Here is a 22,828-nt window from a genome sequence, read left to right as displayed (position 1 = left end):
CTTTATGCATTGACGGGCACTTATTTGCTTCCACGTCTTGGCGATGGCGAATGATGCTGCGTTAACACCAGCGCGCCAGCCTCTTCAGACCCCGTCTCCAGTTCTCTCGGGCGGGCGCGCTGCAGTGGGTGCTGAGGCAGGTGGCCCGTTTCCGAGGAAGCGCTGTCTGGTTTTCAGCGCATTGCAGCGTTTTCCGTCCCCCAGTGGGGACGGGGCTTCAGTGTCTCCACATCCTCGCCAGCGCCTGGTCTTCCTGCTTTTTGTTTTGTTTGGTTTGGTGTTTTTTTTTTTGATGGAGGCCATTCCTAAGGGGTATGAGGCGATATCTCATTATGGCTTTGATTTGTTGAAAATGTACTGAAATGGTTTTCTGAAAGGAGTTGCCGTGTTCACCTAAAATGTCACTGTGATGAACATAATAGGTGTGGGGACCTGCCACCAGTACTGACCTCGTCCTGGCCGCCATCCAAGCTACAGGTGAAGTTTTAGGGACTTTTTACTGTGAGTTAAATGCTCTCCAATAGGCTCTGTATTTACTGTGTGGTTTATTGGTGAGATGATTGGTCAGTTTTTGCTAATAATTATCTAGGCTTCTGAACGTGGAATTCAGCACTTTTACAAAATCCTGTTAAGACAATGTAATCTCATGCCCTGTATTGCAGAGTTACACTTGCCTGAGTAAATGCAAATGCAATAAGTAAGCCAGAATGGAAACAATGCAGTAATCACTGTAACACTCGGATCCAGGCCATGCTAGTCCGAGCTTGCTTTCCTGACTCATTATAGTTTGCTGTCCCTTCTCTTTACAGGCCCCGGTCTCTCCCACGTGAGAGAAAGGACGTCGGGCGCTCTTCTTGCCCCAAAGGATGTGAGCTCTTTACTCTTGGACCTCATCGCACTCTGCACCCCCCCGTACCCCCCTGGGTGTCTGTGCACATCTGTTCTTGCCCTCCGGGCTCTGCTGGAGATGCACATTGAGCAGCAAAGCTGCTCGCTTTGTGCAGCGTCAGTGTTGAGCCCCACACGGTCCCTGACGCAGTGATGTCTGACTCAGCCGTGTGGGTCTGGGTTGAAATTCCATCATGAACTTCTTTCCTGAAAATCCGCATAATTTTGTGTATCTCCTTGAAACTTAAAGGAGTTGCTGGTGAGCTTCTCCGTGGAAGGACTTGTTTGTTTGAAGTCCAAGGGGGCCACACAAGCCAGTCAGAGTTTGTTCTTAAGCAGAGGAACCCCCTGGAAGGAAGCACATGACGTGGGTGTGGATGAAATACAGGGTGAGCGATGCAGGTCTGAGCCTTGGCCGATGAACACGGGGCCATAGACATACTCCCTCGTGTCTAATAGTGATTTTTCACTTCTTGTTGTAAAAATGAAAATCACAACAGGGCAAAGCTGTGGCCGTGCTCGGTACGTTGTCACGTGCTGTGGAAACGCGTCTTCAAGGACTAGCAACAGCGGGACATACATACGAACAGCTGGCACCTCAACCGTGTTCTTTCCTGATGCGGCCGATGGGGTCAGCGCCACTGGGCAGAGGAGGAAACTTGGTCGCCCATCTCCTCCGGGTAGAGTTCTGTCTTGGACGCGGGGCTCTGGTGCCACCTCCTTGGCTGTGCCCACACCGGCCTCTCTGGAGGAGAATCTGGACTTCACCGAAACCAGGAGGGTCCCGAACTCCAGCCACGCTCTGGCGGCGCACTTTCATTCCCGCTGAATGTATTCCACCAGAAAGATGCTTGTCTCCTCTGGCCCGTGTCCCCGGCCCTCTGCATGCTCCCGCGTGCACACACGCACACGCGCACGCGCACACACACACACACACATTCACACTGTCACACACTCACAGCCTAGAGAACAGGAACAGGGTGTGGAGTCCCTGTCTGCTCCAACCTCACATTCCCACAGAGCCAGCCAGGGTTCCATGCTTTGTGGGGGCCGTGTGTGTGTGTGTGTGTGTGTGTGCGCGCGTGCGCGCACGCCAGAAATCTCCCTCCATCAGAGCAGGGATGGGCAGCTGCCACAGGCCACCTCAGCAATTCCCACGATGCCTGGGAGCTGCAGGGTCTCAGGGCCCTTGGCCACGGCTTCCCTGCCCTGGGAAAGCTCACCAGCTCTGGTTCCAGGCCTGCCAGCCGTTAAATATTTATTAGAGGAAGTGGTGACTGCGTTTATTCACTGAGTATCTGCTCTGCTCCACACACTGTTAATAATCATGGTTACGGTTTCCTGGACACTCACCTTTGTGGGAACTGACTCTCATTAATACCACAATGACTCCAGGCGTGGTGACTGTACAGGTGAGACAGGCAGGTGGCCTAGGATCTTGCTCAGGTTTATACAGAGGGTGGCTCTGTTTCCCTGCAGAGCCACCGGCCTTAGGCATGGACCTGGGGGCTAGATACTCTCACACCAGGTGTGAGGGGTTGAATTGTGGGCCCTCCTCCCCCGAAAAGATATGTTGCAGCCCTGGCCCCCAGTACCTCCGAGTAAGACCTTATTTGGAAATGGGGTCATTGCACGTGTAATTAATTAAGGTAAAACGAGGTCTGATGGAAGAAAGGTGACCCCTTAATCCAATATAGCTGGTGTTCTTAGAAGAAGGAGAGAGCGCAGCTGTGTGACGATGACGAGGCAGAGACTGCAGTGATGTGGCCACAAGCCAAGGACTGCCCGAGGCTACAGGAGCTGGGAGAGACCAGGAAGCTCCCGCCCACAGGTTTCCCAGGAAGCACAGCCCTGCGACACCTGCCTGGGCTCAGCCTCTGGCTCCGGAACCGGGAGACGGTACATTTCTGTTGTTTCAAGCCACCAAGTTTATGACACGTAGTTACCGCAGCCCTGGGAACGCATGCGCCAGGCGGGGCAGTGTTTAATGGAGGCAGATAGGAAGCTCCGAGGATCTCTGCTCTACAGGAAAACAGCCGGGGAAACCCGGACAAGGAGGAAGGAAAGCTTGCAGCCTTTGCGCCTAGTCCTCCAGAGTGAGGAGGTGGGTGGGGGCGCTGGGAAGGTACAAGCCCTGGCCAGGGCAGGGGCGTCTGCGTGGCCTGGGAGAGCCCGGCGCCCCTGGGTGAAGCCCTGGTCGGGGGAGTGACCGGTGGGGTGACTCTGGGGGTCGGTAGCCCGTGGGGACCGTGGCCTGCCTGGCGGCGGCCTGGGAATACAAGCCAGGATTCTTGGGCGACTCCGAGTGAGTGGGAATGGACAAGGCCAGGCCGCTCCCCCAGTTACCTCCAGGCTGAGCCAGCCCGCGGTCCCGGCCTGTACCCCGGGCCCCTCGCGGACGGCACAGCGCGCTGCGCTCACTTCTCAGAGTTTACGCTGAAAACGTTCACCAAGTTATAACTGCATGGGAAGGAAATAGCACTCTGAATTCTAGAATAAAACTTTTAACTTTGTGAAGGACCCTTCAGGGTTATTGATCAAACAGTGAGTGCGACAGTAAGAAACCAGAGTTAAGCTCAGCCTGTCCTGGACGGAGCCCAGCAGCGATCTTTAGGAGAGCCAGGGCTCATTACGGACCCCATGAAGAGCCGTGTTCAAGAGCAACACCGAGGGGAGGTGTGCCCTGCGCAGTGAGAGGCAGGAGGGCACGGACTGGGAGCGGGACACACGGGAACTTCCTGCCCCATAAAGGTGACTACAGATCACATCACTGGGAGGATGGGCCCTGAGGGAGTTCGGAAACCGCCTCCCTCCCACATTCCGGGGGGGGGGGCGGGGGAGGGGGGAGCGGGAGCACTCTCCAGGGGAAAACTAAAAAGTCAGTGGGAGCCTGGCCAGTGTGGCTCAGTGGATAGAGCGTCGGCCTGTGGACTGAAGGGTCCCAGGTTCCGTTTCGGTCAGAGGCACATGCCCAGGCTGTGGGCTTGATCCCCAGTGTGGAGTGTGTGGGAGGCAGCCAATCAATGATTCTGTCATCATTGATGTATGTATCTCTCTCTCTCTGAGAATTCATTAAAAATATATTTAAAAATAAATAAAATAAAATTTATATTTAAAAATAATTTAAAAATAAAAAGTCAATGGGAGAAAATGAAGGAGAATGTTTTTCTGAAATTGGGGAAGAAAATACTTCTAAAATTGAATGTTAAGAACACAAAACTCTAGCCCTAGCCGGTGTGGCTCAGTGGATAGAGCGTTGGGCTGGAGACTGGAGGGTCCCAGGTTCGATTCCCGTCAAGGGCATGTACCTGGGTTGCAGGCACATCCCCAGTAGGGCATGTGCAGGAGGCAGCTGATTGATGCTTCTCTCTCATCGATGTTTCTAACTCTCTGTCCCTCTCCCTTCCTCTCTGTAAAAAAATCAATAAAAAAATATTTAAAAACAAAAAACAAACAAACACAAAACCCTAAGGGGAAAACCCCGAATAACTTTGAGTAGAAAGAGCAAATTCAACAGCGTGGACAAAATTAGTTTAGCTAACAGAGAACATATTTGCAGTGTCTAAAACTGACGGGATTAACAGCTAGGAAACTAGCAAACAGCAAGAAAACCCCAACAAAAATAGGCAAAGCAAAGGAATAATTTCCAAATAAGGAACCCCGAGAGGCCAGCAGAGTGGAGACACTCAGACATGCTAGAGATCAGAGGAATGCAGACTAAACAGTAAGGAAGTGCTATGTGCTCGTGTCACCACTAAGTGCGGTGGGGGGCGGCGATGGGCACGCCCTGCCCGCCTGGGGGCGCGGTGCGGCAGCCATGCTGGTTCTTTTCCGTCAATACAGATGTATTCGAACTCCTCAATGAGGTGACCAGAGGCTACGCCTCTTGTCCTCTCATGCCCTGAATTGTCCTCGCTCGGATGATAAGTTACATGGCAACCTTCCCAGAATCAACGAATTCACTCATGGTTGTTTGTCCCACGGAAGTGCTCAGGTCCACAGGACGTGTACGCAGCATTCGTGGCATCGGTGGAGGTAGCCTGAATGTCCGGCGTCGGAGGGAGGACAGTTGAGACGTGTGGACACAGACAAGAAGGACTCAGGTGCCAGGGCAGGGATTAGTGCCCCCCTAACCCCCGCAACACGGTGAATAAGAAATAAGAAAGCAGTGCCGAGAGGGGGGAGAATCAGAGGGAGGTGCCCGACCTTTTCTCCTTCGTGTACATTAAAAGGATGTGTACACACACAATGCACATTTGCAGAAAATACACATAAACAGAGGTACTCATTAAACAGGATGATGAGGAAACAGAAATGGAAAGAAAAAGGAGTAATTACAATGAAATTCCCCCATTGCTGCATCTGGGCCGGTACCGTTAAGAACTCGCCACTGTGGGAGCCGCAGAGGAAACCACGCCAACGGGGTAGCAACCTGGACGGAGCACTGCCCTGGCCAGATGCCCCAGCAGACCAGGGAGGGAGGGCACGCGTCTTCAAGGAGCCGTAACCACGGTCCTGCCTTAAATGAAGCCATTTACTAATGAAGAATTCCCTCTCGGCCCTGGCCGGTGTGGCTCAGGGAATAGAGCGTCGGCCTGCGGACTGAAGGGTCCCGGATTCGATTCCGGTCAAGGGCACATGCCGGGGTTGCGGGCTTGATCTCCAGTTGGGGGCGTGCAGGAGGCAGCCAATCAATGATTCTTTCTCATCATTGATGTTTCTCTCTCTCCCTCTCCCTTCCTTTCTGAAATCAATATAAACATATTTTTTTAAAAAAAGATGCTTTAACATAAAATTCCCTTTCAATACGTGGGCCGAGTAAGTCTCGTCTTAAATGTTCTGAGAGTAGCTACAGTATTTGAGAGAATGGAGTCCAGTTTGTTATTTAGGGGAAGCTTGTTTCCTGAGTAGCGTTTGAAAAGGGAAACGATGTCGTTGCTGAAGACGGGTGTCCCCGATGGAGAAAGTGAGGGAAGTCGGGAGGGACGGCGAGGTGCTCCGAGGGCAGGAGGTGGGAGGGAAGAGGCCGGCCTGGCTGGCACAGACAGCGGCCCCCCTCAGATGTTACAGGCACTGACATATAGATCGGAAGCCTTACTGGTTGAGGGGACCTTGAGGTCTCTAATAGGAAGAAATCTTCATTTGTTTCAGGAGGCAGAGAATGAGCAGGACATTTATGGCGCTGGAAGGACACTTGGGGTGGGGGGGGGTCATTGTCAGCTCGCGTGGAACAGCCTGGGAGAGAGAGATTAGAGGCACCTGAGGCGGTTTGAAAGCGTCTAATAAATAATGCCCCCCCCCCCCCCCCGGGCTCTGAACAACACAGGAAACCCTGTGGGCTGATTGTCGATCAGGCCGTGTGCAGCCTAGATCTGTGGGCCAGGGGGCATCCTGGAGCTGAACCGCAGAGCTAGAGAGACCTGCCACCTCGTGAGTGTGTGTGTGTGGGGTGTGGGGGTGGGGGGATGGGGGGATGTGGAGGGGGGCAGGCCTGTGCTTCCTGGGCTCCCAGATGGCCAGGCCCTAGGACGTGTGTGGTTTGAAGGGCCAGAGCGTCCTCTTGGCCGGTAGGCTGGCTCCCGAGAGAAAGAGAGGTAGGGCCCGGCTCCTGTGGCCAGGTTATCCCTCTGAACACACCAGTCAGACCACATGAGACCTTCTCCACGGAGGGGACAGAAGGGCCGTGTGCCCCACGGCCCTCAGAGGCAAGGACATGGCCTGTCTGCCGCGCGGAAGCTGTGTCCCCCTCCGAGATGGGGCCTTCTCAGTGGTAAATTCTGGAAGGCGGGGGCCTGGCATTGGGATAAAGGGGAGAGAAGAGGTGACATCGGAATTTTGAGCTTCAGGAAATTCACAAAACCCGGTTTGTCCGCGTTCCTATCTGTTTCATCCCCCCTGGCCACCCAGCCCACGCCCTCACGTCGAGGGGAGAGAGGATGGCAAACCCCGCTCTGAGGCTTAAAATAGCCCCTGACTGGGTGGGCAGTTTTGCTTTCTCTTGCGTAAAAATAATTTCAAAGTGAAAGCAAGCCTTAGGAAACGCAGGCCTCGTGGTCAGGTGTCCTTACGAGAAGGCAGCCTGGAACGTCAGCGACTGGGTCCGACGCGCACACGGTGTTCAAGGTCACCTCTGTGGACTTGCAGGGTTCGCAGGAGAGGCCAGTGACAGGCTGTGGGACGTTGTTGGTCCAGATGCGAAACCCAACCTGCTGGGGAGGAGCCGTGTGGAGGCCTGCGAGCTACTCTGTCTTGTTGAGCGCGTGTAGAAAGGGCGAGTGAGGAGCCGGGCAGACAGTTGGAGAATTGTCACTCTTGATAAGTCAAGGACTTACACAAAAGGGGTCCCCTTGTCCACACGTCCCCTCGTTTGTGGTGGACACAACCCTGAGCGATTGGCCAGGCTCCCCCCCACCCCCCGCCCTCTGGCAGCCCAGAACATAAACTGACAGCCCAGAACATTAACGGCTTCATCAAGTCAGCTTTTGACAATCCAAAAAAAGAGGAAAGAAAGGAAAAGAAAGATGATGGTTTTTATTTTACTTTTATTTTTTAAATATATTTTTATTGATTTCAGAGAGGAAGGGATGTTTCCCTAGAGAGAAACATCAATGATGAGAATCATTGATCCGCTGCCTCCTGCACGCCCCCTACTGGGGATCGAGCCTGCAACCCAGCAACCCAGCACCTTTGACGGATGCTCTAACCACTGAGCAAGCCATCTAGGGCAAAGATGATGGTTTTTAAATGTTTATTGTTTATATTTTGCAACTAAACAGCTAGTTAATAAGTCTAATGTACTGGGAGATTGTTTGTTTCACATACGTGGATTTTTTTCCATATGGAACATCAAGATGAAGCCCTGCTCAGAGGAGACACAGCGACTTTAGGAGGAGCGCTAGGCGGGTTGGATTGCTTTGTTTCTTTATATTTTTTTATTAAAAAACATGAAGAAAACGTGATAAAATATCACCCTTTGTTAAATCTGGATAGAGGGTACCTAGTTGTCTATTGAATTATTTTCTGAAGATTTACCACATTTTATAATTTTAGAAAGATCACAAAAGAACACGCTCTCCGACAGTGTGGAGCAGACAGAAAGACCTCATTTTCCGAGGAAACGACCATCTGATCACGTGCCCATGCCCTGGCCCTGGGCGCCTGCGGGATCACACGGGGGGGGGGGGGGCACTGGCTACGTGACCCCCGTCAGCGGGGCTTGAGCCTTGATCTGCTGTGAGTAAGTTTCTGCTCTTCGCTGTCCAGCATGGCGTCTCCCTGCGGCCTGGTGTGCGCTGCACCTCACACCCTCCCTCCTATCTGCCATGCCCACAAAGGGCCAATCAGACCTGTTAGAACCCCACCTAGGACTGAATTCAAAAGCTTTAAGAGAAACCGAGGAGATCTACACAGTGGAGTTCTCATTTTTAAAAACATATTTTTCCCGTCTCTGGTTTTCGATGGTGGTTTGCGCAGCTGGGATGCCGGTTAGTAACAAGTTCCCCAGGTTAGGGATCCGGCAGACGCAGGGTGGTGAGCGGGGAAGAGCGCGAACCGGGGACTGGCTGGCACTGACTAGCAGTGCTCCTTGTTTCTTTATCAACACATTTCCTGGCGCATCGGCGAGGCCCCAGGCACTGCTTCAGCTGCTGAGGACATAGCAGTGGGCTAGACAGACAGGAGCCGCATTGCCCGGGTTGGGGGGGGGGGGCGGGGGCCCTAGCAGGTTTGGCTCAGTGGATAGAGCATTGGCCTGCGGACTGAGCAGTCCTGGGTTCGATTCTGGTCAAGGGCACATGCCCGGGTTGCGGACTCAATCCCCAGTAGGGGGCATGCGGGAGGCAGCCGATCCATGATTCTCTCTCATCATTGATGTTTCTATCTCGCTCTCCCTTCCTCTCTGAAATCAATAAAATGAAAAAACAGCCAAAACCGGTTTGGCTCAATGGATGGAGCGTCGGCCTACGGACTGAAAGGTCCCAGGTTCGATTCCGGTCAAGGGCATGTACCTGGGTTGTGGGCACATCCCCAGTAGCAGGTGTGCAGGAGGCAGCTGATCGATGTTTCTCTCTCATTGATGTTTCTAACTCTCTGTCCCTCTCCCTTCCTCTCTGTAAAAAATCAATAAAATATATTTAAAAAATAAAATAAAATAAAATAAAATTTAAAAACAAACAAACAAAAAACCACAGAACATTGGCGGGGGGTTGGGAGTGAGACACAATCTGAGATCCTGAAATGGCCTGTTGGACGGGTGCACAGGGAAAGAGAGGAATTTCAGGCCAACTTCTAGGTTGGGGACTAGTAGCAGGCCAGTGGTCTTAGCCGTCTGGGGAGGCCTCCTGTGCCTTCCCGGGGCCTCCTGCCCCCGCCCTCCAGCCACGGCGCTGTTTGTGAGCAGAGGCTTGGCGGGGCCAGTTTTCGAAAAACCGAGAATCCTTGAGACACCGAGTCACAGCTGCTGCGGAGAGAGAGGTCAGGATGACCTCTGGGACCTGGGACCAGATCAGGTGACTTAGGAAGAGAATGTGCATAGATAAGGGCCCTGAGGTGGGTGTGGGGTGGGGGGACCTCAAAAAAGGAAGCAGGAGGAGGGGGAAGAGGAGCAAACAGAAACCCTATGTGTCCAAGGTGGCTTAGGCGAGCGGGAGCGGTGAGAGGAGGCGGAGAAGTTTGGCCTCTGGATTTGGCAAGATGGCGGTCACGGGCAATCTTGAGAAATTGGGGCGTCGGAGGGTGGACAATTAATTTATTCTCCGTGGGGCTGTTTCCTCCCTATGAGGGTATCAAAATAGATGGTGTGTAGGGTCCCACCCGTGACCTACTCCCACCACATGGAAAACTTTAAGTTAGAAATTTTTTTCAAAAAAATACCCCCATAAAATTATCAAGAATAAAAGAAGCTGTGCTATTTGGGAATTTATTAGTCTAACAAGTTTTGCAGTCATCAGTACCCTTTTACATAAAAATGATTATGGTTATTTATGCAAATTATTTAAAAACCAAGGAAGCAATTAAGATAGAATATCTAGTGGCCAGAATTTTTCTTAGCAGACCCAAATTATATAAGGTGTACCATCAAAATAGCAGGAGGCAGTTCATCAATGATTCTCTCTCATCACTGATGTTTCTATCTCTCCCTCTCCCTTTATCTCTGAAATCAATAAAGATATATATTTTTAAAAATAGCACCTAGAGCAGTGGTTCTCAACCTTGGCTGCACATTAGAATCACCTGGGACTCTTTTTAAAATCCTGATTTCTGGGCCACAGAGAGGCACAAAGGGTGCTCTGAAGGGCATGGCCGGCCGCCATTCCATTTAAAACACCGTCACTGCAGCCGGGGCCTCCTGTACCCCCCTGCGGCCTCATGCTCCCTGCCTCGTCACTGCCCGAAATTCTCACCAAAGGTTATCGAGTCCTGAAAAATACCCCAAATCCTTACTGTGCCAAGGGCTCCCTATTGTCTACTTAGGTTCTTTTGAAGTGACTGAGTCACGCTATTTGTGAACTTTCCTTAGGGTGAGATTAACCTGGCGCGGGAGGAGATAGGCAGAGGCGACCTGATAGGAAGCCTGCAGCAGGGGAGGGGGCTGTCCTGTGACCATGCCGTCCTTGCCCCGGGTCTAAAGGTGCCTCGAGGGCTCCCTGCCTCGCTTCAGTGTCACCTGCCTGAAGAACTCCCAGCACTTCCCTCCGGGCTTGTGTGTGGACACGATTTCCCTCCTCTGGCTGAAGAGTCCTTCAAGGTCAGAAGTCGGAAGGAGAGCAAGAAGGGTGACCGAGACTCCTGGCTCCAGGCTTCCTCACGTCCTTCCTTGGCACTGATGATAAAAAATGAACAGGGCCATGACTGACAAGCGCAGGGGGATAATGCCGCCAACGAAAGGTGGAGAGGCCACACCCTAAATCAGGGGTTCTCAAATGTTGGTGTATGTCAAACTCACCTGAGACTTGTTAAAGAGGTCGGTCCCAGGGTTTGCCTGAGGCTTACTGACCCCCAGTTCCTAAGGGGGAGCGACTCTAATACACCAAAGTTTCAGAACCGCCGCCACCACCACAGCAGTTCTCACAGTCCCTGGAGTTGTCTTCTGTGTGTGTTGGGGGGTGGGGGTGGGAGACGAGTGGCTGTGGGGGTTGGAGCGGGAGGGCATAGGTTCTAAAGTCATGTGAAAATAAATTACCACTGGAAAATCACCTGACAGCACTCACAAGATCTATATATGCAAAAGGCTAATATGCTAAGTGCCTGACAGTCCAACCGGTTGCTCTGATGCACACTGACCACCAGGGGACAGACACTCAGCGCAGGAGCTGCCGAGCTACAGTGACTCGGCAGCAGCGGTTCGAGGATGATGCACCCTGAAAGTAGAGAGGAGGGAGCCCGATTTCTTGCGGGGCCATGCGAGTCTGCCTTATGTTGTTGCTGGGGCACTGTTGCCCTGAATCTGGTTTATTGTACTTGCATTTGTGTCCCACACCCTGTACAGCAACTTTGCAGAGTGCCCTCTCACATTCTGGGATCCCCTTGGGGGATGTTGGAGAGCTGGTTTCGGCCTGATCCCTGCAGGCTAGGCCAGGGGACCCCACCTGCCAGAGGGACCCCGTTTACTCAGCAGATGCCGGGGAGGGACCATAGGAGTAGGGCTCCAGAGCGTGTCTGGCCAGTCCCACCCCACCAGCCATTTTCTTTTCTTTTTTTTAATATATTTTATTGATTTTTTTACAGAGAGGAAGGGAGAGAGAGAGTCAGAAACATCGATGAGAGAGAAACATCGATCAGCCGCCTCCTGCACATCTCCCACTGGGGATTTGACCGCAACCAAGGCACATGCCCCTGACCGGAATCAAACCCAGGACCCCTCAGTCCGCAGGCCGAGGCTCTATCCACTGAGCCAAACCGGTTTCGGCACCACCAGCCATTTTCTAATTAGTTTCTTTTCAATGCGCACGAATCCGTGCACCGGCTCACTAGTACAGTATAAATGTTTTTTTTCTTGGGAGGGGGCTGTGTAGGAATGTCAATATAATGTGTAATGCTTATGTGATGTATACTATATGGGGAATGCATATGCAAAACAGGATTCTACACCAAGCATGTCAAACTCAAAGGCTAACACAGGCCAAATAAACAGGGTTTACGTTGATGTGGGCCACAAGAAAACAAAAGCTTCAGTTTTCATAGAAACGTAGATTTATTTTGATAGAGACATGCTGAATACAAAGGGCTGAAATAAATGAGTGATTGTTAACATAAAATAATAGAACATTTTAATAAAAGTAATATTTTTTCTTGAACATTCACTTACCAGACACTGAATAACTGCACAAATTAATAAGCGTAATGCAAATAAACCTATTTTTCTTGTTCTCAGAAAGTGAAATATTTCCTGGTGCGCACACCAGTCAGTCCAAAACTAATGATGTGGCCATCGGCTGCGAAAATTTTCCCTGCTAGTGTCAGTGGAGAGAAATGGTGCGCCTGTGGGTAAGGCGCGTAAGGGACATGAATGCCACACGATTATAATCAGTCATCAGCGAACATTGTAGTTCGTTATTAATAACTATGTGTAACAGGATATTGTAAAAATTAAGATACAAAATTTTTATTAAAACGTTTCTTACTTACTGTTATATTGCCTGGGCCACAAAAACATTTGTTGTGGGCCTCATGCTGCCCGAGGGCCGAGAGTTTGACATGCTTGCTCTTCACTATGTTAACTTATGCGGGAAAAGTCAAATTTGAGTACGTTAGAGGCTCCCGCTCTATGACCCAGTGACAGGCGAACAAGATCATCTCCACTTTACACTGAAGAGGGGGAGCTTGGTCAGTTAAGAGACTTGCCCAAGGTGACCGGCTTGTGAGTGCTGGGACCCGGATCTTTGCTGCGTTTTCCAGCATTTCCCTGAAGGGTAAATAAAGTTCAGGGCCTGGGATCCCAAGCATCTAGTTTGGAAGACAATACCCTGAGATAAAAGCTGGGTGGTGTGCTATCAGCAGAGTGTGACCCAAAATGACTAACAAGGCTCGAGGCCATGATGAGGTGGAGACAGTGTCCCATCTGAATGTAATTAATTACCAAGGTTACTTAAATAGCTTTGTTTCCTTCCCACAGCAGTTACCTTTACATCTTCATTTCAATAATTTTTAATAAAAAAGAAAGTCAGCCGAAACCGGTTTGGCTCAGTGGATAGAGCGTCGGCCTGCGGACTGAAAGGTCCCAGGTTCGATTCCGGTCAAGGGCATGTACCTGGGTTGCGGGCATATCCCCAGTAGGAGATGTGCAGGAGGCAGCTGATCGATGTTTCTCTCTCATCGATGTTTCTGACTCTCTATCTCTCTCCCTTCCTCTCTGTAAAAAATCAATAAAATATATTTAAAAAAAAAAAAAAAAAAGAAAGTCAGTCTTTCCGAGGGAACAGACTTGCCCAAATAGAGGGGGAAAATCTCAGGAAAGGCCTCCTTCTGCACCTGGAAATCCGAAACACCCTGGACCTGCAGTGGGAGAGGGTCCCCGGCGCCCACTGACAAGGGTGCCTGGGAAGCGGTCTGCCCCTGCGACAGGCTAGGCGTCACCCGGAGGGGCTGTGCTAGGCTCATTGCAGGTCTGATCGTGCCCAGTCCCACACACCTGTGTCAGAGGCTGCTGCTAACGACTCCGTTCTGTGATTTGGGAGTTTGGTGCTTTGCCCAAAGTCACTGGTTACTCTGTACAGGGACAGATTTGAGTGCCTACTATCTGTGCTAGGCACTTTTCTAGGCATCTTACATGAATTAACTCCTTTAATCCTTATACCCACCCCATGAAATAGGTGCCATCATTATGCCATTTTAGTTACTGGCTGGGTTCACACTGGGTGGGTTCATACAGGTGAGCCCAGGAAAGGAATTCAGAAGCCTGGCCTCAACCCTTAGTCTACATCACAATCACCTGAAAGGCCTGAAGACAGTGCTGGGCTAGGTTTGGGGGAATGCCCGCGAATTTCCATTTCTGCAAGTTCCCCAGGGATGCGATGCTCCTAGCCTGGGCGGCTGGCTTTGAGTAATCACTGCGCTACAAACCCTACCGGCCGCCAAAGTACACGAGTTTGTAAAAAATTCTGAGAAGTATTTGCAAAAAAATTAATGATTCCTAGCCCTAGCCGGTTTGGCTCAGTGGTTAGAGTGCCTGGGCCTGCGGACTGAGGGGTCAGGGCGCCATGCCCGGGTTGCGGGCTCAGTCCCCAGTAACGGGCGTGCAGGAGGCATCTGATCCATGATTCTCTCTCTCATCATTTATGTTTCCATCTCTCCCTTCCTCTCTGAAGTCAATAAAAATACATGTTAGAAATAATGCTTCCTAGAATTTCTCCCTGTGGAGGCTTTTGCCGCAGCTCCGTGCTGGTCAGGCAGGTCAAACGAGATCACAACATGTCCTTCCGGCCGAATCCTGCAGCCAGGCCTCCTGCACCCAGCCCTCCTGCACCCAACCCTACTGCAGCCCAGCCCTCCTGCACCCAACCCTACTGCAGCCCAGGCCTCCTGCACCCGGGCCCCCTGCACCCAGGCCCCCTGCACCCCGGGCCCCCTGCAGCTCGGGCCTCCTGCACTCAGGCCTCCAGCACCCAGGCCTCCAGCACCCAGCCCTACTGCAGCCCAGGCCTCCTGCACCCAGCCCTACTGCAGCCCAGGCCTCCTGCACCCAGCCCTACTGCAGCCCAGGCCTCCTGCACCCAGGCCTCCAGCACCCAGCCCTCCTGCACCCAGCCCTACTGCACCCAGGCCTCCAGCACCCAGGCCCCCAGCACCCAGACCTCTTGCACCCAGGCCTCCAGCACCCAGGCCCCCTGCAGCCCGGGCCTCCTGCACCCAGCCCTCCTGCACCCGGACCCTCCTGCACCCGGGCCCCCAGCACCCAGGCCTCCTGCACCCAGGCTGCCCGCCACGTGCGCGAGGCAGGGCGGCCAGGCACAGGCCTCCCGAGGCACGGGCTCCCGCCTCGCCCCGGCGCCAGGACGCCGACACGGCCTGACCACGGGCAGCCCGGCACGCGCGGCGGCCGCCCCCGGTTTACGGACGGTCTCCCGACTTCGCTCTGCCCGCCCGCCGCGGCGCAGGCGGTCTCGCCCCGTCCAGCTCGGCCAGAAGTGGCTCCGGCCCCGGCTCCGGCCCCGGCCCCGGCCCGGTTCTCCAAGGGCAAAGGGGCAGCGGAGGGAAGGGTCCTCCGGGGAGAGGGGCGGCGGGGCGGGGCAGGGCGGGAGGGGCGCCCCGGGCGCGGGCGGAGGCGCGGCCATCTTGCGGGCGCACCTCGCAGGTCGGCGGGCGGGCGGGCGGGGCGGTTGGGGGCGCGGCCCCAGGACCCGCCCCTCCAGGGACTCTCGGCGGCGCGGGCGGCGCGCACTCAGCCGACGCACCGACGCGGAGCGCACGGTCCACAGCCCCGGTGAGCCGGCGGAGGGTCGGGGCGGGCGGGGAGCCGGGGGGTCGCGCCGCGCACTCGGCGGGGGGACAGTGGCCGGGCTCGGCGACCGGAGGCGGGGGCCGCGCTCCAGCCCGGGTCGGGGTCCCCGGGGGGAGCCGGGCTCGGGTCCCGGGGTCCCGGCGTGCGCGGCCGGTCGGGTCCACCCCGCCCCGCAGAGCTCGGCTCTTTTTTGGGCCCAAATACTCGGTCGGTGAAGCCGAACCTGCCGGTGTGGCCGCGCCGGCTGCCCGCGACCCTCCTCCTCCCTCGTCCCCTCGGGGCCCCCGAAGCGCCCGCGGAGCCCGGGCAGGGCCCCCTCGCCGGCCGGCCGGGCGGGACGGGTGTTGGAAAGTGTTGCTCGGAGGCTCGACGGTTGCGGTTTCCCCGCGGGGCCAACGGTTGCTTCACGAAGTGAAACTCGCCGGCTCCTGGCTTCCTGGGAGCGGCGGCCGCTCACCGCCGGCCCCGCCCGCCCGCCCCCGACCTCCCGCCGGCTCCGCGCCCTCCGCGCCCCGGCCCCGACCCCCGCCCGGTGCCCACTCGCCCGCCCGGCCCGACCCCCGCCCGGTGCCCACTCGCCCGCCCGGCCCGCCGTAGCCGCAGGTTGGGCGGTGACTCACCCCGCGCCGCCCGCCCGCCCGGCCGGTTCTCAAGCCGCAGCGCGCGGGGCGGACGCCGAGCGCTAACGCCCGTGTCTCCAGGTCCCGCCGCCGTGTCCGCCGCCGCCGCGCCGCTTCCCGAGGATCGCGGAGACCCCCCCGGAACCGAAAATGCCGAAGCCGGTGAGTAGCCGGCTCCCCACGGGGCACCGGGCCCGGCACCGGGGCTCCTGGCGGCTCGGGGTCGGCGGGGGGAAGGGAGGCGCGGGGAGCCGCTCCCCGGCCACTGGGTGGTGGTTTTGTAAACTCGGGGAAACCCCGGGGCGCCTTTGCTTTTGCGCCCCCCCCCCCCTACCCCCGGGCTCCGAGGTGTCGGGCTTTTAGTTAAACTAGGGCCCCCGTGACACTGCTCCCGTCTGTTTAAAACTCGGATTCGAGTGCAGCTTGTTTCCTACAAAGAAAAGTTGTCGGAATCGCAGGGAGAGAGAGCCTAGTGGCTTCCGAGGACGCGCACCCACCCCGGTCCCCGCAGGTGTCCGGGCAAATGCACCCCGACCTGGCCCTGGCGCTCCCCGGGGCCCCGCGGAGGAGGCCGCCCCCGTGGAGGGCTGGCCCTGCACCCCCGGTCCCTGGGAATTTGCTGGTGCAGCAGGATTCCTGTCTGGGACTCAGGGCTAGCCCCGGACTGAGCTGCAGAGGAGGGCGGGCGGCCTGGACTTCGATAAGGAGGCCTCTATCGGGCTCCCTCGGGCCCAGCACCCCTGCCGCACCCTGCAAACGCCAGCTGATGGCAGCGCTGCTGTGCGCGCACCCCTGTCCCCCGGAGCTGGGGGTGCCGCCATCTCGGGCGGCTGGCTGGCCGGGCCTGGGGCTGCTCCAGCTTTCCTTTAAGTTGTGGGGACGACACAGGCTCTTTGTGCGGCGCGTTTCTTAGAAAGTTGCATGTATTCCACCTGCTTTTCGCACGGTGAACTGGTGACTCGACGTTGACAGTTTTTTAGTTGACTTTTTAAATCGTGGTGGAGAAAATATCTGGATTCATCAAAAATGGAAAGAAAAGATACCTAGGGGATTCATTTCTAGTTTTGCAAACAAGTTGTGTGGGCAGTGCTTACGTGCTTTTTCTACTGTTAAACGCTAGATTTTCTAAAAGGAGTTTTTAATGAAGTTATGTTACGGTTAGGTTAAACAAGTTACCATGTTAATATGCTAATAGATTCAGAAGCCAGTCTAGTTTTTGCCTAAGTTACGTCATCAAGATGATTCATTCATGGTGCAGGAAATTCTCTTCCTACACAAAATTCTTCATTTCAAACATGGAAGGGGCACGTGACATCCAGACTTTTCAGTGCCGGTGACATGAAACTGACCGAAACACAGTCCTTTTTCTGGGAACAGCCCTGAGCCTGAAGGCGACTCGCAGGGCAGTGGGCAGGAGCTTACCTACCTCCCGCAGGTATTTTGCTAAAAGAAAAGATGCAGAGCTCAGCTTGTAAGATATCCCTCAGGAAAAAAGTCAGTAAACCAGTTTCCAGTCACTACTTTTCCTTCTCTTTTCTCATAAGGAATTGTAATTTATGTTTCTGTTTTTATTGTAGTAAAATGTACATATTACCTTCCCCAACCACTAACTCCCCTTTCCTGGCTAGGGACCTCATAGAATAGAATCACAGTATTTGTCCTCTGGTGTCTGACTCATTTCGCTCAGCACAAAGTCCTGCAGGTCCTCGGTGTTGTAGCATGTGTCAGAATGCCCTTCCTTTGCAAGGTTCTTTCCTATGGCAGGTACATTGTAATTTCATTTTGCTTTCAAAGTCTTTTATGATGGATCAGAAATTTAGAAAATGTTCTGACAAAGTGAGGATAGTTAAGTTGTTAAGGAATGATAGTAGCCATCACTTGGTGTGTTAGGATCCGGATAACCAGAGTCACGTTTTGAAAGACTTTATTTTACACTAGAGGCCCAGTGCACAACATTCGTGCACTGGGGTGCGGAGGTCCCTCAGCCCAGCCTGTGCCCTCTCACAGTCCGGGACCCCTCGGGGGATGTCTGACTGCCGGCTTAGGCCCGCTCCCTAAGCTGACAGGACATCCCCCAAGGGGTCCTTAGTGCTGCTGTGGAGGCAGGAGAGGCTCCCTCCACCGCTGCTGTGCTTGCCAGCCATGAGTCTGGCTTCTGGCTGAGCAGTGCTCCCCCTGTGGGAGCACACGGACCACCAGGGGGCAGCTCCTGTGTTGAGCGTCTGCCCCCTGGTGGTCAGTGCTTGTCATAGCAACTGGTTGTTCTGCTGTTTGGTCAATTTGCATATTAGGGTTTTATTGGATAGGCTAGGCTAGGCTAGGATAATATGTACAATTGTACTTTCAAAACAGTGTTGGGAGATCTCCTTTAGGTGAGCCACTTGGGAAATTCCTACCTGCCGCCTTTTCTGTGGGGATGGTTTCTTGGAGATTTTTCCTCATAAAACACACACCCACACCCACGCGGAAGGCTGAGAAGAGCTGAGGGGCTTGCACATGTTTGGATATGGTCCTTCGAAGGCTGCTGTACACTGTCTAGTGTTTGTTGTTGGCTTTTTGGCCCTCTCAGTAGATGTGAAAGGGGGAGCATCCCCAACAAGTTCTATAGATGTGCTCTTCAAAAAGTTATTCTTTCTTTTAAGTTGATCTTATTATAGAGGGGGAGGGAGGGAGAGAGAGAGAAAGAGAAAACATCCATGGGAGAGAGAAACATTTGGTTGCCTCTCGCACGTGCTCCAACTGGGGATCAAGCCCTCAACCGGGGCCTGTGCCCAGACCCTGCCACCTCCAACCAGCTGAGCCACACCGGCCAGGGCAGGTGTATTGGATCTTACTGTTCAAGTCCAAGCTAAGAATCTTGCTAGGTGGCTTCATGTGATTTGAGGTGTGACAGCAGGATCCAGGGGCAAACACCTGTAAAGAGGAACACCTCTGAGTGGCTGGGGTGGGGGCTTCCACCTGACGCCTTGAAGTTTTGATGAAGTATTTTTGATTGATTTGTCTAAACTGAGTCAGTGGGTGCCTTTATCCATAAAACACTATAAATGAAGTATTTACTTGCTGCTTTCTCTCTTAACACTGCTCTCCAGTCACCACTTGTTAAAAGGACTGAGTGTTCACTCAGTCAGCCAGGCAAGGAGCCTGCACGGGCGGCTGGGGCAGGTCTTGGCCTCCGGGAGCTTGCAGTCTGGGACCTGAGCCTAGACCAGGGGTGGGCAGACTTTTTGACTCGAGGGCCACATGGGTTCTTAAACTGGACCAGAGGGCCGGAACAAAAGCATGGATGGAGTGTTTGTGTGAGCTAATATAAATTCAAAGTAAACATCATTACATAAAAGGGTACGGTCTTTTTTTTTTTTTTTTTTTAGTTTTATTCATTTCAAACGGGCCGGATCTGGCCCGCGGGCCGTAGTTTGCCCACGGCTGCCCTAGACACAGTGCTGCAGCGAGCTCTTCTAGGGAGGGACTTAGTGAAGGGCCACTCTGCCCCGCCCCCTCACCTGGGGAGGCGGAGGTGGGGGGGTTGTTCCCAGGTTCCTGGCTCAGGAAGCCGTCTTTGTGCCCATGATTCAGCCAGAGGTGGCCTGTGCTGCTCCTTCCCCCCCAGCCCCCCACTTGCTGTCTTCATTGTGATGGAAAGGAGGCGTGGGCATTAGAAAGGAAAACCTCTGCCCTCCAGCTTGGGAGTGAAGGGGGCTTCCAGCTCTTAAAGCTGTTTCCCCAGTTTAGAGTTGAAGTGGCTCCAGTGGGTGCTGGCCTTTCTCGGGCAGAAGTGCCCTTTCCCTTCAGTGTGTTCACATTCTGCCCTGTGCCAAAACGCTAAGGTAATTTCTGAGATCACCTTGACTCTCTGGGAATACACAGCCTCTGCCACTAAATATTTTGACAGGGTCAGAATTTACTGAATATACTGATACATTCGCCATCCCTCCCACCAATTGAGGAGGATACAGGGGATCTATTTTCTGTTTCCCACCCCCTTTACCCCCCTCAGCATGGGCTGATGGTCAGCTAGGCAGCTCAGACGTGCCCAGTGGCCGTGAGGAGTGCTGGCCAGGTTAGCCATCTGTCATCACTCCAAGGCCCAGTGAGTCTGTCTGCACTTCCATCCATCAGCCCAGGGCGTGTTGACTGCGTCACTGTGCAGTTGTTGAGGCTCCTGAGATGAGCAGACACGGGGTGAGTTCAGGGTTCCTGATGAAGACCCCGTGCAGGGCCTTCCTGGTGGCGGAACGCGGTTTAACGCCAGAAGCAGTGGGGGTTTGGACTGTCGGGAGGAGGCCTTCTGTGTGGTCATTGCAGCTGCGTGTGGGAGGCAGGAGGCGGCAGGAGGCGGCGGTGGAGAAGGTAGACCATTGGAGGGGCCCCGGTGAGAGTGATGGCAAGGGCCAGGGTGGTGGTGGTGGTGCAGAGGGCGAGAGTGGGCACAGGTGGGAGGTAAACTCTCTGGACCTGGTGATGGATGGATGTGCAGGGGCCAAGGGCGGTGCCGGCTGACTTGTGGGGTCTGGCTTTCGTAACTGGCTGGCTGGTGGTGCCATTCGGGAGATAAGGAACCTGGAGAAGGACCAGGTGTGGGAGGGGAGGTGGAGGGTTTGGTTTGTACAGGCTGTTAATACACTTGGGACTGTGATTGATGAAAGAGGTCCTTGCCTTCTTTCATAATCATAACCACTACCTCCCAAAAGATGTGCACATACCAACTTCAGCTGCAGTGTGGGTTTAATCCACGTAAGCCAGAAGGACCCAGCAGTATCTGACATTCTCCACACACGCAGTTAGAAGTTCGGGTGCGAGCTCTTAGACTTCGGTGTGGCTGACCGCGTGGAGGCAGAGCCCCGGCCCGCACAGCGCTGCCGGGTGCCCCTCTCCGCGGCCCGGTAGGGCCGGGCACCTGTGCTTTCCAGAAGCTTCCAGGTGGTTTGATGCCCCCAGAGTTTGGGAACCGCTGATTTCATCAGAAAAGGGCAGCGTTCTGTATCCCTTTCTCTTGGACCCAAACAGGGCAGTGAAGCCCTGAGATGGGTGATACTGGTGGGTGTGTGGGCAGACCCAGGGCTCCCGGCGCGCAGTGGGAGCAGCGAAGCCCAGCGTGGTGTCTGGTGTCCGTTCAGGCCGACACTGTCATGGGTGGACGTGGAAGTTTGTTTTACAAACTTCAGTGTAACCTGTGGCTAAGACTTAAGGATTTCCCTTCCCAAGTTGCTATCAGTCAGGTAGTTTATCAATAGACCTTCCAAGGAAAACAGCCGTGTGAAATGTTTGGGTTATTTTCTCCAACGCAGCAATTTTCAACCTTTTTCATTTCATGGCACACATAAGCTAATTACTAAACTTCTGTGGCATGCTAAAAAATGTATTTTTGGCCAATATGACAAAAAATAGGTATACTGTAGATTTATTCACACCAGGTGGCTATTGTTGTGTTGGCTGTTGCCATTTTTTAATTTGGCAATCTACGGGAAAAGGTCAGTGCCCCTGGTTAGAGTCAGGGGTTGCATGTTTTAAAAAGGCTTGCCGCTCCCGAGTGGCTATGGCCCACACCTGTTGAAATCGCTTCTCTAACGTTATCTGCTCTTCATCTCTATATCTTCCAGTTGTCAGAATTCCCGTGTGGTTCACATGGATCCTTCCTTGTTCCTGAAGCCCTGTTCTATGTCGTTTGGTGCTAGGTGCTGGGGCTATAAAAATACAGAAGACAGGCTTTGCCTTTAAGGGGTTCTCAGTCTAACAGGGTAGTCAGATAGGTAAACCAAGAATGGCAGGACAGGGTGGCCAGTGTGGAAAAAGGTGAATACCTAAGAAGTTTAAAGTGTGCCCTGGAGAGCCAGGAGGCCTCCCAGCTGGTGAGGTGCTTAGTTGGGTGTTGAGGGATGCCTAGGAGCTCACCAGTGCACCAGGGCAGAAAGGCATTGAGGTAGTAGCAGTGGTCAGTTCTGTTTTTCTTTGATTATGAATCGCATTCCCTTTGTTTTTTAACACCTTAAGGATTAATGGTATTGCTGTTTCAAAGGAAATGAAAACTGCATTAACATAATTATCTTTTTAATCTAATGAGAACCAACTGCCTGTTAGGCTAAGTCAGAAAAAAGAATGCCCGTCCTGAGAAATGACAGTTTAAACTTTGAAAGCAAAATGAAAATTCTGATCTTGGCCTAACTGTTATTGATAAACTGAGGAACAGATACCGCCTAAGGGCAAACTGCAATAGCCAAACATATCAGCTTTTGCTTACCTTTGGTTAAGTTTGAAGTCACTTTCCATATGCTAATTTTCTTTTCTATTTTAAACTGAGAGGTCTTTAAGACTGTCTGTATTTTTAAAAATTGCCATAACAGATATTGTAAATAATTTTTACTCTAGGAGGGGGAAGGCAGAGGCCGAGTCTGACTGTGTGGCCTGGATTTTATGGACTCCCAGAGAGAAATAGTTTTTACGTTTTTAAAAGTTGTTTAAAACAACAAGAACAATAATAGGCAACAGATACCAAATATAGCCTGCACAGCCCCAAATATTTATCTGGCCCTTTACAGAAAAACATTGCCAACTTCTGCTTTAGGACAAAAATAATTATTGTTTAGCATTTCATGTACCTTCTATATATTTTATGCCTGAGTTAATAATTTTTGGAAGCAGATTCACTTCACTGTTTCTAATTAAAAAAAAAAAGAAAGAAAGAAATCACAGGCTCTGAGCCTGGACACGCACAGGGCTGGCGGGTGGTGCTGAGGCCGACGGAAGCAGGTGTTCTGGCGGCCTTGCTTCTGTAGGGGAAGTGGCAGCCTCCCGTGCCCTGGCTGACCACTGTACAATGACAGGTGGGCATGTGCTAAAAGAAAGCCGTTTGTGCCTGATATTTGAGTTGGAAGGTGAATGTTACATA

The 22,828-nt window shown here is 53.3% G+C and overlaps 1 protein-coding gene across 3 annotated transcripts in view; it reads left to right on the top strand.

Annotated features, from left to right (window-relative positions):
* The window catches only part of EZR (ezrin), an 82,724-nt gene that overhangs the window by 22,269 nt on the left and 37,627 nt on the right, over positions 1–22,828 (top strand). Inside the window, exons 1-2 of one of the 3 annotated variants that reach the window (XM_081093896.1) lie at positions 15,205–15,307; positions 16,027–16,107. The exons of 1 other annotated variant lie outside the window; for it this stretch is intronic. In XM_081093896.1, coding sequence (XP_080950022.1) covers positions 16,096–16,107 — 12 coding nt within the window. In that variant the 5' untranslated portion in view covers positions 15,205–15,307; positions 16,027–16,095. Of the gene's footprint in view, positions 1–15,204; positions 15,308–16,026; positions 16,108–22,828 lie in introns of those variants that run through there. One more of the 3 variants, XR_013996128.1, reaches the window with a different exon arrangement.

This window comes from Myotis nattereri (genome assembly GCF_964212035.1).
Source record: "Myotis nattereri genome assembly, chromosome: 6".
Lineage (NCBI taxonomy): Eukaryota > Metazoa > Chordata > Mammalia > Chiroptera > Vespertilionidae > Myotis > Myotis nattereri.
Note: the sequence above shows the minus strand (reverse complement) of the source record. Positions and strands in the feature narration are given on the sequence as shown.